Here is a 16,797-nt window from a genome sequence, read left to right on the forward strand (position 1 = left end):
ACAAGGACCTATTCGTCTCTGTCCTTGTCCCGTTCATCGCATTTCTTTGATGGCGGTGATGTCAGCCTTTATTTTCACGAGGTCATCAACCAGCTGGGCAGCGGCCCCTTCCCAATTAAGGGATCCGACATTCCAGGTGCATGCCCTCAATTCTTAGTCCTTATTGCGTTTGCCATGGTCGTCATCAAAAGGGGGACTCTCATCCGAGGCTGTGGCTGATTTTTCATTGGGGGTGATTTTTTACGTGGTGGGTCTCAAACCCAGCGCACAGCCCTATGCGGGGGATGTTTCGCCTTCTCACATTAGCTCGCCTTCAAACGGATGTTCTTAGGCTACCCAGAGGATACTTGGTCAAAGACCGGAAGTCGTGAGCTGCTTGAATCATGCGAAAAAGAATCGTTTCTGGCCACTCCCAAGTGAATGGCGATCAGAGAACTTTCCTTACTTTCGTGAACTTCTACACATGACTCCATCTTCCAATTTTATATAATGTTAATTTAAAGCTAAATAAAAGTTAGTGTTCCAATTACTAGATCGTTGGGGTCACAGTGCCAGCTGCAGTGCTCGAGATTGTTGTCGAAAACGAAATTACTTAGAACGAATTGCTAGTCCCATCCCGATGTCCATCCTTTTTGTTGATTTTGGTGTATTAAGTTGTCATGCTAGGGTGCGCCAATTTATCCCAGGTAGAGTGGGGTATACATGGGGGGAGATGCTTAAGTCATTGAAACATATTGGGCCCCCTAAGCAAAATTTTTGCCTAGTATACCGTATAAAGGCTTTTACAATGTAGTGATCCTTACTCGTTGACGGGTTTTTACAGAAGGAGGCATATCTCAAAGTTGCAGTGTTTGATGCCTTGCCTTTTCAAAAACGAATGTAAGTGTAAAGCGACGATACGATTAAAGGCAACATAAGGATAGCATACGGTTGCATTTTAAAAGTAATAGATCATGGTGTTGCCACAGTACTCCCCTCCTAGTGAGTCGTTGGAGGTGTGATGAAAGCTGGCTTCAAGCGGTCAACAGAAACTTTGGTTTTGCCTGCCTTAACCTAAACTATGAAATATTTCGATGAGCGCTGGGCGAAATTGTATGAACCTCGGTACGGTGGTGACAACGATGGTTTAACAGAATCATCTCGAATGAAGACGTGCTCGCATGTCTTGAGGCCACTGTGAACAAATGGTGTCTTTGTAGTGTGCCGGGCTGTATCTACAGGGCGAATATCCTGAATAATGCGCCGTAACTCTCCCACGGTTTCTGATACGTTGGCTGGTCCACGCTGCTCGATGAAGAAGTCCGAAGGAAGTCGTAGCGGTGCGCCATACACCAGCTCTGCGGGCGTACAGCCAATGTCGACTTTGAAAGCAGAGCGAAGACCTAGTAGGATAAGCGGCAGATATGTTGTCCATTGGTCTAACTTGTGGCAGAGTATAGCAGATTTAAGTGTTCGATGCCACCGTTCTACAAGTCCGGGCGTACAGCCAATGTCGACTTTGAAGGCAGAGCGAAGACCTAGTAGGATAAGCGGCAGATATGTTGTCCATTGGTCTATCTTGTGGCAGAGTATGACAGATTTAAGTGTTCGATGCCACCGTTCTACAAGTCCGTTACCTTGTGGGTGGTGCGGTGTTGTCCTCAAGTGCGACACGCCGAGCCATTGGAGTAGCTGCTGAAACAGGGCGCTCTCAAATTGTCGCCCGAGGTCCGACGTAATATCCGAAGGCACTCCATAGCGTGCGATCCAGCCGTTTAGCAAAGCCCTAGCCACGATCGGTGCTGTCATGTTCGGGGAATGCCTCTGGCCATCGGGTAAAGCGGTCGATCACAGTTAGGCAGTACCTGTTGCCCTCCGACAGTGGAAACGGTCCAACGATATCGATGTGCAAGTGTCCAAAACGTTGGTTGGGCATGCTTCGACGTTGCAGAATACTCGAATTGTGTCGGATTACATTGTTTCGCTGACATTGTGAGCAAGCTTTTGCATAAGCCCTGCTGTCATGTTGAATTCCTGGCCACACAAATCGCTCCACCATGAGCCTGACGGTGGCTCGTGTGCCAGGGTGTGATAGGTTGTGCGTAGATTGCAGAAATACTTGACGAAATTTCGATGTTACAAAGGGACGAAATCGACCTGTAGACACATCACAAACCACTTTCTTGGTGCTGAAAGGTAATGGAAAACTTTTAAGTTTTAGTGAATGATGAACTTTACCGGATAAGTATGACTGCAATTCGTTATCTTTTTGTTGATCATCCGCAAGTGCATCGTAATTGATAGTAGCAGCCGTGATTGACTGTATCCGCGAAAGTAGATCGGCTGCGACATTCTCTTCCCCTTTAACATGCCGAATATCAGTTGTGATTTGAGAAATGAAGTCCAACTGTCTGACTTGGCGATCTGATGCTTTGTGTAAGTGTTGACGAAACGCGAAAGTAAGCGGCTTGTGGTCGGTATACACATGGCAGAGTCGATCTTCCACCATGTAACGAAAGTAGCGCATAGTCAAGTAGAGTGCGGTGAGTTCGCGATCGTAGGTATTGTAGCGTGTTTCTGCTAGAGAGAATTTGCGCGAAAAAAATCGAAGAGGTTGGAGGTCACCGTTGACTACTTGATTTAAAACTGCCCCAGCTGCGAAGTAGGATGCGTCTACCCAAAGCGACAGCTCTGCGTTGGGTAGAGGGTGTGCTAGAACAGCGCAGTTCGCAAGTTGGTTTTTGCAGGCCTCAAAATGGCGTACGACGTCTTCTGTCCAAATGAGGTTGCAATTATCGTTTTTCTTGTTGCCGGGCACCATCGCAAAAAGAGAGCTTTGATGCTGTAACGCATTGGGCAAGAATCTGCGGTAGAAGTTAAGTGTCGCGAGAAAGCGTTTAAGCTCCTTTGCTACAGTAGGTAGCTTAAAGTGTGTTATCGCTTCGACGCGGCTGCGGAGCAGGCTTATACCATCCTTGGTGATCGAATGACCAAGGAACTCCAATTCCGTAACGCCAAACTGTGATTTTGAAACATTAATCTTTAATTTGTAATTTTGTAATCGACGAAACGCCATTCGGAGATGTTCCTGGTGCTCTTCAGTTGATTTGGATGCGATACAAACGTCGTCTAAATACGTAAATGCGAAGTCCAACCCTCTAAACACCTCATTGATTAGTCGCTGAAAGGTTTGTGCGCCGTTCCGTAAACCGAAGGTCATATGGGTAAATTCAAATAACCCGAAGGTTGTCGTAATTGCTGTTTTACTGATGTCATCTGGGTGTATTGGCACCTGCTGGAAGGCTTTTTGCAGATCAATTTTAGAAAAGATTGTCTTACCTGCTAAAACCATTGAGAAATCTTGCAGAAATGGTAGCGAATAGCGGTCTGGAATGGTGATAGCGTTTAATGTCCTATAGTCGCCGCAGGATCTCCATGATCCGAACGAGGTGGAGCGGGCTCGCCCAGTTGCTTTTTGAAGGGCGATAAATTCCGAGGTTGATTAGTAATTCGAACTTGGCGCGTGCAGCGGCGAGCTTCTCCGGTGATAGATGTCATGGCCTGGCAGAAACAGGTTGACCGGTGGTAGTGATTTGATGAACTATGGAAGCGTCTGTTCGACTGCCTGGCGCTGGTGGACACGTGAGTTCTAAAAATTCCTCCAGAATACCTGAGAATTTTTGCGAAGAATTGTTGAGATTTTCGAAAATTGGCTTTTCGTTACTATACACGGTGATTTAAGCGATGTTGTGCGATCGACCAGACGCTGGCCTTGCAAATCGACAATCAAGCCATAGTACCCAAGAAAATCGGCACCAAGATTGGCTTGCGATACGTCTGCGACAGTAAAATTCCAGAGGAATTCCCTCCGCAGGTTAAGATTAAGTTTAAGCATGACTTCACCGTAACTGGATACGGTGGAGCCATTCGCGGCAAACAGGAGTGTTGATGATGGGTGAGCATGAGCTAATTTTGTTGACTTGGGTATGACAGAGACATCTGCACCTGAGTCTATGAGAAATTTCATGCTGATGTATCGTAGATGCAGAGTCGATAGCTCCTTTGTATATCAGGGTATTTGCCGAGCCCTGATACTGGATTAGCTCCGCCCACCTACTCGACGTTTTGAGGCGGCGACTGTGTGAATGTACACGGCTGTCGACACTTTGTGGCATTTGCCCCGAATTTCGTATGGTACCAGCACAAGCACGGTACATTGAGCGTGCCTCTTCTGCTGCATGAGGCACTTGAAGATCTAGAGCGCTGTTGTGTGTGGCTGTTGCGCATGAATTGATTGACCTGCTTTGTTAAAGCGGCGACTTCAGCTTGTAGATGCGACCACTCATCTGAAAACGACGGTTCGGTGCTAACCTCACAAATCTGGTTACCAACTTTCATCTCTAAGCACTCTGAGATGGAATCCGCGATTTTTATCTTCTCCCCGATAGGAGCGTTTGTCGCGATAATGGCCGCCTGGGCGTACGTCGGTAAACGACTAACCCACAGATCGTGCAGAATGCTCTCGCTGAGTGCGGGTCCAGCAGTGCGTCGCATCTTGTGGTACAACTCGCTGGGTCTACGATCGCCCAGCGATAGCTCCTTTAAAACCCGTTGGAGGCGGCGCTGCTGGCTTTCGGTGAAAATATCAATAATTTTCCGCCGAATATACCCGTATTTATCCGTAAGAGGCGTGTCGTCGATAATAGTGCGCATTTCAATTAGTTTTGCCGGAGACACATTTGCTAACACAATGTCAAATTTCACTGAATCGTCAAAAACTCGCGAGGCTTCAAACCAGAACCCTAGTGAATAAAAATATGCCTCGATGTTATCCTCTGACATCGAGGTCAGCGGAAGTCTGGGCGAAACCTTTTGGGTTGAAATATGCTCGACACCGCTGCACAGTGGGGTAATTCCCACAAGTCTTCTAGTTATGAAAAAGTTATTTTTTTTAGTTAATTAATCATAAAGAAGTAAGAAAATAATGCAATTCGAGTTTTTTTATTGTTTTTTTTTATATCTTAAAAAACAAAAATGTGCTGAACATCGGTTTTCTAAATTTTTAATTTTTTTAAGCTTCAAATTTTATTTAAAATATATAAACTGTTTCTTCATCACTATAATAATATTCATGATCATTGTCGTCTTCGCTTGAATTTTTATCATCGCCTTCATCATCATCGTCATCATCAACTTCATTATTAATGCCACTCTCTATCACGATCAACTCTAATGCTTCTTCGGGTAAATCCTGCAATTTTTTTTGGTAATTTTCTTGTGGTTGATATAACGGGTTCAGAACTGATTAATTATTAAATCCATTAAATATGTCTTCATTTGCCTTTTTTCTGCTGCATTTGCGAGAAAAATGTTCTCTAAAATTCTTAAAATCTTTGTTTCGAGCTTCCTGAGCTTCTTCTGATAATTGTCCGATTGGCAACATAGCGTGCGATATTATCTCTGGTCCATGGATAAAATATTTGTGAAGTGTTGGAGGCATGTTATACCAAGGATAACATTCGACGAAATATTTTGCTGTATTTAAAGCGTAGTCACGAGACTTCTGTACCTCAATATTGTGCCCACTAGAAACAACTACGAGTATTGTATGCATCTTCTTAATCAAATTTATGTCAACTTTAATAATTGCTGCTGACATCTCGGGATTTTGAAAGAAACGCCTAGCTGTATTGCCATCGTTAGAATTCCCAAAGCCAGGTTTCGGTTGGTCAACAATCAGACCATTTTTATCTTTAAATCCTTTTTGAATCCGTGCTTTATTTTCCGAAACTAATAGTTTCTCACTTTCTGTTCGAGCTTCCCACTTTTTTATAGACAATTTATATGATAAGTGGAGAAGACATTCAAAGAACCTAATCCACCCATGAAGTATTGAAAGCCCAAATTGTAAATTTTCTGTTTTTACAACTTTCTTCATCATTTCATCAATTTTATTTAAATCTTTCGAGCTAGCTCCACATAAATAACATTTTTGTGTAGATGTTGTTTCTGTTAATGCGTTGCATACTTTTCCATCAACCATAGATAAAATTAAATTGTGTTTAACTTCCAAATATTTATTTCCATAAGGTATAACCGAATTAACAAGATTTCGTATTTCTATACCAACTCTTTCGTTTTCAGTTCTAGAAACAGCTGTGGACTCTTTTACAAATTCAATTTTTAAAGGCCTGCAGAACCTGGTAGAAGCTGGGCGCGGACCACATAATTTTGCTTCCACAAATCAACCTGATTGGAACAATACAGGTCATGAAAACTGATGAATCATTTGCACCCGAATTATGGTACGCTTGCTTATATGAGCTGTGTCCAGAGCTTCCATCGAATCCCCACTTAGTGTACAAGCATAAATTCGTCATTTCCTCATCGTTCAATGTTTTAATTACGTTATTTTGGGCTAAAGTTATACGCTCAGTGGTATGATATAAAAGGGCTTGCAAGCTTACTTGTGCTGAAATCTCCCAAAAATGCATGCTCTCACGTCTAGGATAACAATCCTTTTTTGCTGATTGGACATATGAATAGCAAGGAAACCTATCTGGAGCAGATTGCCTTATAACATTGTACTGTTGCGAGATAACATTGCTTCCACCAAAACAAATAAAGCGTCTTCTTTCGACATTTGCTGTGATAGTGATGATTTGGCAATACTTTTATGAAATTTTTTCGCTCTCGATGGTGAACTTGAAACCTCATTCACTATCTTTGACGCTTCCACTTGCCCTGAAGCTCTAAAACTCATTTGTGCAGCATAAGCTAATAAAGGCAAAGGCACACTATTTCTTAAAAATTTACTTTCTTTTTGCTTCGTTTTCAAAATTTTATTTCAAAAAGGTATGTGATGATGTTTATTATTATACATATGTAAGTAAAACGCGAATTTTAGACTATTCCGGAATATGTTCTTAAGCATTAAAACTGCCGCTTATCGTAACGTAGGGTGTGAATAAAGCAAACAGGCATCCACTGAACAACAAAAACAATAACAAACCTTTTTTTTTTGCAATTGCTGTATTTGTTCTTCTTCTGCCTTGAGAAATTCGTTTATATTTGACCAGGCAGTTCGTATAAAGAAATGCATATACTGAGAAAGTGCGCTGTATTGGCGCAACTTTTTTTTTACAAGAAGAAACTACAACAGCCATAGATTACAGGAATGAAACACGATTTGCTTTACCCCGCTTAACTCACATCTATATGTCTGCATATAAGGTCGAAATCCCAATATTTTAAGGCTTTCGCCCAAAAAAAAAACTAAAATACTTAGAGACACGTAAAAACACAAATGAAATCTAACCTAAAAAATTACCTGAACAAGAAGGCTTCATTACAATTTTCTCAAGATTTGTCCAGTTAAAGAAAATAAAAAACTTCGAAAAATGAAGAAAATAAACTTGCAATTTTCAGAGAATATTACAATAAACTTGCAATTTTCAGAGAATATTACAAGAAAACTGTAAATTTTTTGCCAAATATTTGTTCAGTTAGTGATGTAGAATTTTATCTACGGTTGTTTGATACCAAAAATTTACTTGTACCTTGAATTTTGATTTTTGAATTAATCTCCAAAATCGGCACATTTTACCTCAATGTGCGCTGCTTCCACCTGAAACGGCCATGCTATCATTCATCATGTCACTGGAATCCGGGAAATCGCTGATCTTAGCTGCACTGTTCACGCCTTTGCACGTGCACGTGATGAAAAAGGAAGATGGCAAGGATCGCGATCGCGTTGAGCACTGGAGTACTGGATGAACTAAGGCGTTGACTCCTTCAGGTGATGGATTACGTTGAACACCGGATTAATCTGGGCGCTGAATTACCTCTGGTGCTAGATCACGTCGGGGTCACCAATTAAAGGCTTTTACAATGTAGTGATCCTTACTTGTTGACGGGTTTTTACAGAAGAAGGCATAACTCGAAGTTGCAGTGTTTGATGCCTTGCCTTTTCAAAAACGAATGTAAGTGTAAAGCGACGGTACGATTAAAGGCAACATCAGGATAGCATACGGTTGCATTTTAAAAGTAATAGATCATGCTTTTGCCACACGTATATGATGTTCAATGTATTTCGGCGGGTGTTTCGGTTGGTGTTTGAAATAACTATCTTCAATATATATGAACGGGTCATGTTGAAATTCCATTTATATTTTATGATTTGACGATTTGCATTATTTTTAAACTCGCTTATATATATTTTTATTGGCGGTTATTGACAATTTCTTTAATGACAGCTTATTATTTGTGGTTTTTTTTTTTAATTTCTTTACCATCGGCTTGGTAAACTAGCTGTTTGTAAGTTGCCTTTTCTGTGTTATCGGTTTATAGAAGATATGCCCAGAATGGGTACTCCTTAGTCCTGGAGCAAGGACTACGAAATTAGAGGGATCTTGCGAGAGAAAGACCGTAAATGGAGAACGGCTTCGGTTCGTGGAGTAGAGAATTGTTCCTAATTAATTTGATGCTTTATATAGCAGATTCCCATAACCCACCCATATGAGGAGCGCTTGGATAGATGCGATAAGAGCGACCTTTGCCTTTGTAAATGTATCGCATTGAGAGTATGACGATCCCTCAACGTCTTTTTAAGCTTTTATTTATTTTTGAAAATTTATTAATTGTCGATTTTTCGACTTTTTGATTCAACTGTGTTATATTTTATGTTTTAGTGCGTATGCAATAATTAGTAGCCCGCCACCGCTCTAGGATTGGTTCAGAGTTGTTTTTTTCTCATTATTGGCGAAAGCCATCCTGCGGGGCCGAAAATTTTTATGTGTTTTTAATAAAGGAACTGTCAGAGGTAACTCTGACTTTGTTTTTTATACCAATTTGTGGAGTATTGGAAAATTGTGGCTCTAGTGGTAGTCGTACGACGTACCGGCCCTTATTTGATCGAGTAGTTGCGGCTTTCGAGTAGCGCTTACAATACTGATCATTTACAGATTTGTTTGTTATTGGAAGTTTTCTTAAGTTTTGCAATTTCTTTAAGTGTGAGTTAAGATATTTGTCCTCAACTTGAGTTGGTATGGTGGAAACTGGTTCTGCAACTAGTCCACTTTGTGTTTCGCTGTGCAGCGTTTGAACTTTTTGTGCCTTTGAGCAACATGGTGCCTCTTAGCAATTTTTAGAATTGTGGACTTCGGGATTTGCTGTTGCAATTAAACCCGTCGTTCTTTTTGTAAAAGCGCTTCTTTGAATTGAGATTGGATATCTGCTGTAATGAAGCATTGAATTGTGTCTCTTGTAACAATATAAGAAATTAAATTTGCTTTTGCAATTTTTAAGATTGTGTGTATAGGACAAGCAGTTTGTACAGAGTCTTTTTGATCTGACAAAGTTGTTCCTTTTGTTAATATTCAATTTTTTTAACTTTTCGCAAGTTTTAAGCTTATGCCCTCTTGTGCATAGTTCGCATGTCGTATGTTTTCTCTTTTCGGATGTGAACGCTTGTATTTTGTTAAAAATTCTATTTGATTTGTTTTTGCTTCTAGATTGGGGTCTATTTTGGTCGTGTTTAATGCTCTTATTTCTGAATATTCTTTCCTTTACCCTTTCCGCAATTTCATATTGGGAAGTTTGGAAGTCTTTCATTTGTTGCCACGTTGAGCACTTCTTTCGTAAGCGATTACTCCCACTCTGTACAAACAAAAGTAACGAATTTTCTGGTACTGCTGCGGTGCATATGTTTGCCAGAATAGGGTCCCAGCTGTCTGTGGGGATATTCAGTGTCGATAGAACCGACAAACAATTAGAAACAGTGGATTCTAGTTTGATGAATTCTACACATGTTTCTTCCTTAATTTTTGGCAAGTTCATTAGTGCCGTTGCTTGTTTATCGACCAGTATTATTTCGTTTTCATATCTTGCTTTCAGAGCTTCATATGCCAAATTGAAATTGTCATCACTTAATGCGACCTTTTGTTACGCCTGCTTGACCTTTTGCTTTGTATCGGAGATGATACAATTTTTGCGCTTGCGATAATTTTGGATGGTTTATGTACACGGCAGTAAACATGTCCCGGAAGGACGGCCATTGTTCATAACCTCCATGAATTATTTCTGTATCGTATGCTGGCCGTTTGAGGTGAATGCCAGATCTTGCTTCTTGGTCTTGTATTTGTGGCAGCTCTACTCTCGAATGGGGAATAGGTGCGACTGATTTAATGAGTTTTAGTTGATCGGCGATCATAATTTTTGTGTCTTCATACTTGAGAAATGATAGTTTGAATGAGCTTGGTTCTGTAATTAATATACGTAATAAAACAATGTCTCTAAAAAGTGGTAAAATAATTCCAAAAAAAGAAAAAAAAATTGAACAAGTAAATGTTATAATTCCCAGAATAGATCATCTTTCAAGCAATCTAAAAACAGAACTTAATAGTTTACTAAAGAAATACCCAAGACTATTTTCCGAACCTAATGAAAAACTGACCTACACCACAAACGTTAAAGCAGAAATTCGTACAAGTACTAACACTCCTGTTTATTCAAAATTTTATCAATACTAAGGACATTGGGACGAAGTAAATAAACAAATAAAAGAACTATTAGACAATAATATTATACGACCATCCCGGTCACCGTACAATTCTCCTGTGTGGATCGTACCAAAGAAATTGGATGCCTCAAATATAAAAAAATATAGAATGGTAATCGACTACAGGAAACTAAACAGTGTCACAATAGCAGACAAATACCCCATACCGGACATAAATGGAGTACTTTCACAACTAGGCGATAACATGTTATTCAAATTCTTCTAAAAGAAAGTGATATTGAGAAAACAGCATTCTCGATAAATAACGGAAATATGAATTTACAAGACTCCCATTTGGACCGAAAAATTCTCCTTCTATATTTCAACGCACTCTTGATGATGTTCTCAGAGAACTTATAGGGAAAATTTGCCACATCTACATAGACGACATAATTGTTTTTAGTAAGGACAAACAAACGCATTGTAAAGATCTTGATATAATATTCCAAACATTAAACTCAGCAAACATTACATATCAATTAGATAAGTGTGAATTCTTTAAAACTAAAGTTGAATTTCTTGGATTCGTTATATCAAACAAGGGCATAGAGACAAATCCCACCAAAGTAAATGCCATAGCTAATTACCCACGCCCCAATACACCTAAGAAATTAAAATCCTTCTTGGGGTTATCAGGATATTATAGGAGATTCATTAAGGGGTATGCGACAATTGCCAAGCCGCTCACAGCATTGCTGAGAGGAGAGGACGGACGAAAATCAAAAGGGGCCTCATCAAAGAAACTAATACAACTTAATGACGAAGCCTTACAAACGTCTGAACAGCTGAAAAATACTCTAATTTCTGACGATGTAATCTTACATTATCCTGATTAAAGAATTTGCACTAACCACTGATGCTTCTGATTATGCAATAGGAGCAGTCCTTTCTCAAGCCGATAGACCAATAGCATTTATATCGAGAACCTTATCAAAGACCGAAGAAGTTTATGAAACTGCGCGTAAAGAAGTGTTAGCTATAATATGGGCTGTAAAGTCTTTTAATTGTTACCTATATGGCGGATCTAAAGTAAAGATTTATACAGACCACGAACAACTTACGCATGATTGCAACGGGAAAGGCAGTAAAGCGGTTAGAAGATAGAAATCTTACCTGGACGAATATGACAGAGAATTACTTTAGAATCCCGGCAAAGAAAACATAAAAGCTGACGCGCTATCTCGAATGCCTAAACAAAACGAAATCAACTCATTGACAGCGACTCAACATAGTGCTCAGAGTTCAGGCCATAATCTTATTCCTAGTATTGATACCCCGATTAATACATTTAAAAATCAGATATTTATTCATAAAGAAATCCACCCGTTTACGCTACCCTTCCCAACATTTCTTCTACTTCTTTACTGGCGTAGACACCACTTACGCGATGATAGCCGAGTCAACAATAGCGCGCCAGTCGTTTCTTCTCTTCGCTACGTGGCGCCAATTGGATATTCCAAGCGAAGCCAGGTCCTTTTCCACTTGGTCCTTCCAACGGAGTGGAGGTCTTCCTCTTCCTCTGCTTCCCGCGGCGGGTACTGCGTCGAATACTTTCAGAGCTGGAGTGTTTTCATCCATCCGGACAACATGACCTAGCCAGCGTAGCCGCTGTCTTTTAGTTCGCTGAACTATGTCAATGTCGATATCTCGTACAGCTCATCGTTCCATCGAATGCGATATTCGCCGTGGCCAACGCGCAAAGGACCATAAATCTTTCGCAGAACTTTTCTCTCGAAAACTCGCAACGTCGACTCATCGGTTGTTGTCATCGTCCAAGCCTCTGCACCATATAGCAGGACGGGAATTATGAGCGACTTATAGAGTTTGGCTTTTGTTCGTCGAGAGAGGACTTTACTTTTCAATTGCCTACACAGTCCGAAGTAGCACCTGTTGGCAAGAGTAATCCTGCGTTGGATTTCCAGGCTGACACTGTTGGTGGTGTTAATACTGGTTCCTAAATACACGAAATTATCTACAACTTCAAAGTTATGACTGTCAACAGTGACGTGAGTGCCAAGTTGCGAGTGCGACGACTGTTTGTTTGATGACAGGAGATATTTCGTCTTGTCCTCGTTCATTGCCAGACCCATTTGCGTTGCTTCCTTGTTCAGTCTGGAGAAAGCAGAACTCGCGGGTGTTGAGACCGATGATATCAATATCATCGGCATACGCCAGCAGCTGTACGCTCTTATAAAAGATTGTACCTGCTCGATTAAGTTCTGCAGCTCGAATAATTTTCTTTAGCAGCAGATTGAAAAAGTCGCACGATAGGGAGTCGCCTTGTCTGAAACCTCGTTTGGTATCGAACGGCTCGGAGAGGTCCTTCCCGATCCTGACGGAGCTTTTCGTGTTGCTCAACGTCAGTTTACACAGCCGTATTAATTTTGCGGGGATACCAAATTCAGACATCGCGGCATAAAGGCAGCTCCTTTTCGTGCTGTCGAAAGCAGCTTTGAAATCGACGAATAAGTGGTGAGTGTCGATTCTCCTTTCACGGGTCTTTTCCAAGATTTGGCGCATGGTGAATATCTGGTCGGTTGTTGATTTACCAGGACTGAAGCCACACTGATAAGGTCCAATCGGTTTGTTGACGGTGGGCTTTAATCTTTCACACAAAACGCTCGACAGAACCTTATATGCGATGTTGAGGAGGCTAATCCCACGGTAGTTGGTGCAGATTGTGGAGTCTCCTTTTTTATGGATTGGGCATAGCACACTTAAATTCCAATCGTTGGGCATACTTTCGTCCGACCATATTTTGCAAAGAAGCTGATGCATGCACCTTATCAGCTCTTCGCCGCCGTATTTGAATAGCTCGGCCGGCAATCCATCGGCCCCTGCCGCTTTGTTGTTTTTCAGTCGGGCAATTGCTATTCGAACTTCTTCACGGTCGGGCAATGGAACGCCTGCTCCATCGTCATCGATTGGGGTATCGGGTTCGCCTTCTCCCGGTGTTGTGCTATCACTGCCATACAGCAGGTTGGAGAAGTGTTCCCTCCATAATTTAAGTATGCTCTGGGCATCGGTAACTAGATCACCTTGGGGGGTTCTACAGGAGTATGCTCCGGTCTTGAAACCTTCTGTAAGCCGCCGCACCTTTTCGTAGAATTTTCGAGCATTACCCCTGTCGGCCAGCTTATCGAGCTGTTCGTACTCACGCATTTCGGCCTCTTTCTTCTTCTGTTTGCAAATGCGTCTCGCTTCCCTCTTCAACTCTCGGTATCTATCCCGCACGTGTTGTGGTCGATCGTAACGTTGCGAGGTAGGCAGCCTGTTTTCTCTCCGCTGCGACACGGCACTCCTCGTCGTACCAGCTGTTCTTTTGCACTTTCCGAAAACCAATGGTTTCGGTTGCAGCTGTACGTAAGGTGTTTGAAATGCCGTCCCACAGTTCCCTTATACCGAGTTGTTGACGAGTGCTCTCAGAGAGCAGGAGTGCAAGCCGAGTAGAAAATCGTTCGGCTGTCTGTTGTGATTGCAGCTTCTCGACGTCGAAACTTCCTTGTGTTTGTTGGCGTGCGTTTTTGCTGCACAGAGGCGGGTGCAAATTTTGGCTGCAACAATATAGTGGTCCGAGTCGATGTTAGGACCTCGGAGCGCACGCACATCTAAAACACTGGAAACGTGTCTTCCGTCTATCACAACATGATCGATCTGGTTGGTAGTTTTTCGATCCGGAGACAGCCAGGTAGCTTGATGTATCTCCTTATGCTGGAATCTAGTACTACAGATAACCATATTTCGGGCCCCGGCGAAGTCGATCAGCCTCAACCCATTTGGGGATGTTTCCTCGTGGATGCTGAATTTACCGACCGTAGTGCCAAAGATACCTTCTTTGCCCACCCTGGCGTTGAAGTCGCCAAGCACGATTTTGACATCGTGGCGGGGGCATCTCTCATAAGTGCGCTCCAAGCACTCATAAAAGGCATCTTTGGTCACATCGTCCTTCTCTTCCGTCGGGGCGTGGGCGCAAATCAGCGATATGTTGAAGAACCTCGCTTTGATGCGGATTGTGGCTAGACGTTCATTCTCCGGAGTGAATGATAGTACTCGGCGACGGAGTCTCTCTCCAACCACGAATCCAACACCAAACCTGCGCTCCTTTATATGGCCACTGTAGTAGATGTCACAAGGACCTACTCGTCTCTGTCCTTGTCCCGTCCATCGCATTTCTTGGACGGCGGTGATGTCAGCCTTTATTTTCACGAGGACATCAACCAGCTGGGCAGCGGCACCTTCCCAATTAAGGGACCGGACATTCCAGGTGCATGCCCTCAAATCGTAGTCCTTATTTCGTTTGCCACGGTCGTCATCGAAAGGGGGGTTTCTCATCCGAGGCTTATAGTTGATTTTCATTGGGGGTGTTTTTTTACGTGGCGGGTCCCAAACCCAGCGCACAACCCTATGCAGGGGATGTTTCGCCTTCTCACGTTAGCTCGCCTTCAAACGGATGTTCTTAGGCTACCCAGAGGATACTTGGTCAAAGACCGGAAGTCGTGAGCTGCTTGAGTCACATGTAAAAGAATCGTTTCTGGCCACTCCCAAGTGAATGGCAATCAGAGAACTTTCCTCACTTGCGTGAACTTCTACACATGACTCCATCCTCCAACCATTTCACAGACACATAATTTCCAAACCAAACTTTTCTGACACTGAATTAATTGAAATATATATTAAAAAAATATCTTAATCTGTCCGTCATAAATGGAATCTACACAACAGAAGATTTAATGGGCAAACTATATCCACGCCATTCTCATCAATAAGATTCACCCAATGCAAGGTCCAAGATTTAAGAACAGAAAAGGAATAAGACGAAATCATTATAAAAACCCACAATAGAGCCCATAGAAATACTGAAGAAAACAATATACAAATCTCAGAGAAATATTACTTTCCTAAAATGAAACAGAAAATAGCCATTTTATTGAAAAAACGTCAAGTTTGTAAAGAAGGAAAATATGATAGAAAACCACCTAATCCAAAGTTGAAAGAAACCCCAATACCAGAATACCCAGGACATATAATTCATATTGACATATTCTCTACTGAAAGAAAATTAATACTCACACATCAATAGATAAATTTTCAAAATTAGCTCAAGCAAAGATTATAAAATTAAAAGCAGTAGAACATACAATATTAAGAAACCCCCAAATGACTTACTCTTTTACTATGGTGTTCCAAAATTCATAGTAATGTATAACGAAAAATCTTTTAACTCTGTAAGTATCACCTTTATGATGAAAGATCAGTTAGGCATAGAAATCTTTACAGCTCCGCCTTATAAAAGCGCGGTCAATGGTCAAATCGAGAGATTCCATTCTACCCTGTCCGAGATAATGAGGTGCTTAAAAACTGAGCAAGATCATCGTACGTTTGAGGACTTACTAGATAGGGCTGTCTATGAGTATAACTATACAGTGCACTCAGTAACAAGAAAAGACCATTGGAAGTATTTTTTGGCAGAAATATTACCACCGATCCCGAACAATACGAGAAAAGTAGACAGAACAACATCGACAGACTTAAACAGAAACAACAACAAAGCCTAAAGACCCATAAAAAGGAACGTAAAGAAATCAAGACATATGTATGTAGGACTAAGAAATGCAACCGTGCGGACTGGACATTTTTGACACGCGACAACACTGACTGAACGAAAAGGGGACGCGAACGGAAAAAAACCAATAACGGACGGCACTTGGATAGCGGATGGCGACCAGTAAAGTACATTAGATACTCAGAGTCATATTGTAAAGCGTAAAAGTATAAAAGTACATTGTAAAGCGTAAAGTATAAAAGTATAAAAGAAAGCGTTGTAAAGTATAAAAGAAATCAAACATTTGTGAAGATATAGTGAATCAAGTAAAATAAATAAAGTAAAATCCATCTGTGTGCATCAGTTTATAATTATATCGGTCGATTGGCCGTCTGCTACAGTTCTAGAAGCAGCATGTACCACGTTACGGTACATACATATACATACAACAATCAAGTCGGAGTTGGTTTGCGTCGGCAAACAAACAACGAAACGGTTGCGCCGCAATAGCGCACCAGAAGCAGCGAAGAGTCAAGAATCTCCCAGAAGCATAGCAAGCAGCGAGTTGGTTTGCGTCGGCAAACAAACAGCGAAACGGTTGCGCCGCAATAGCGCACCAAAAGCAGCGAAGAGTCAAGAATTTCCTAGAAGCATAGCAAGCAGCGAGTTGGTTTGCGTCGGCAAACAAGCATACAGCGAAAAAGCTTACAAACAGCGA

The 16,797-nt window shown here is 41.6% G+C and overlaps 1 protein-coding gene across 1 annotated transcript; it reads right to left on the bottom strand.

Moving 5' to 3' along the window:
* Positions 1 to 4,092: 4,092 nt before the first annotated feature.
* LOC125777743 (uncharacterized) lies at positions 4,093 to 4,692 on the bottom strand. The gene has a single exon (XM_049453127.1). The coding sequence runs from the start codon at positions 4,690 to 4,692 to the stop codon at positions 4,093 to 4,095; it is 600 nt and encodes a 199-aa protein (XP_049309084.1).
* Positions 4,693 to 16,797: the final 12,105 nt, after the last annotated feature.

The sequence above is a fragment of the Bactrocera dorsalis genome, chromosome 1, assembly GCF_023373825.1.
Source record: "Bactrocera dorsalis isolate Fly_Bdor chromosome 1, ASM2337382v1, whole genome shotgun sequence".
Classification (NCBI taxonomy): Eukaryota; Metazoa; Arthropoda; class Insecta; order Diptera; family Tephritidae; genus Bactrocera; species Bactrocera dorsalis.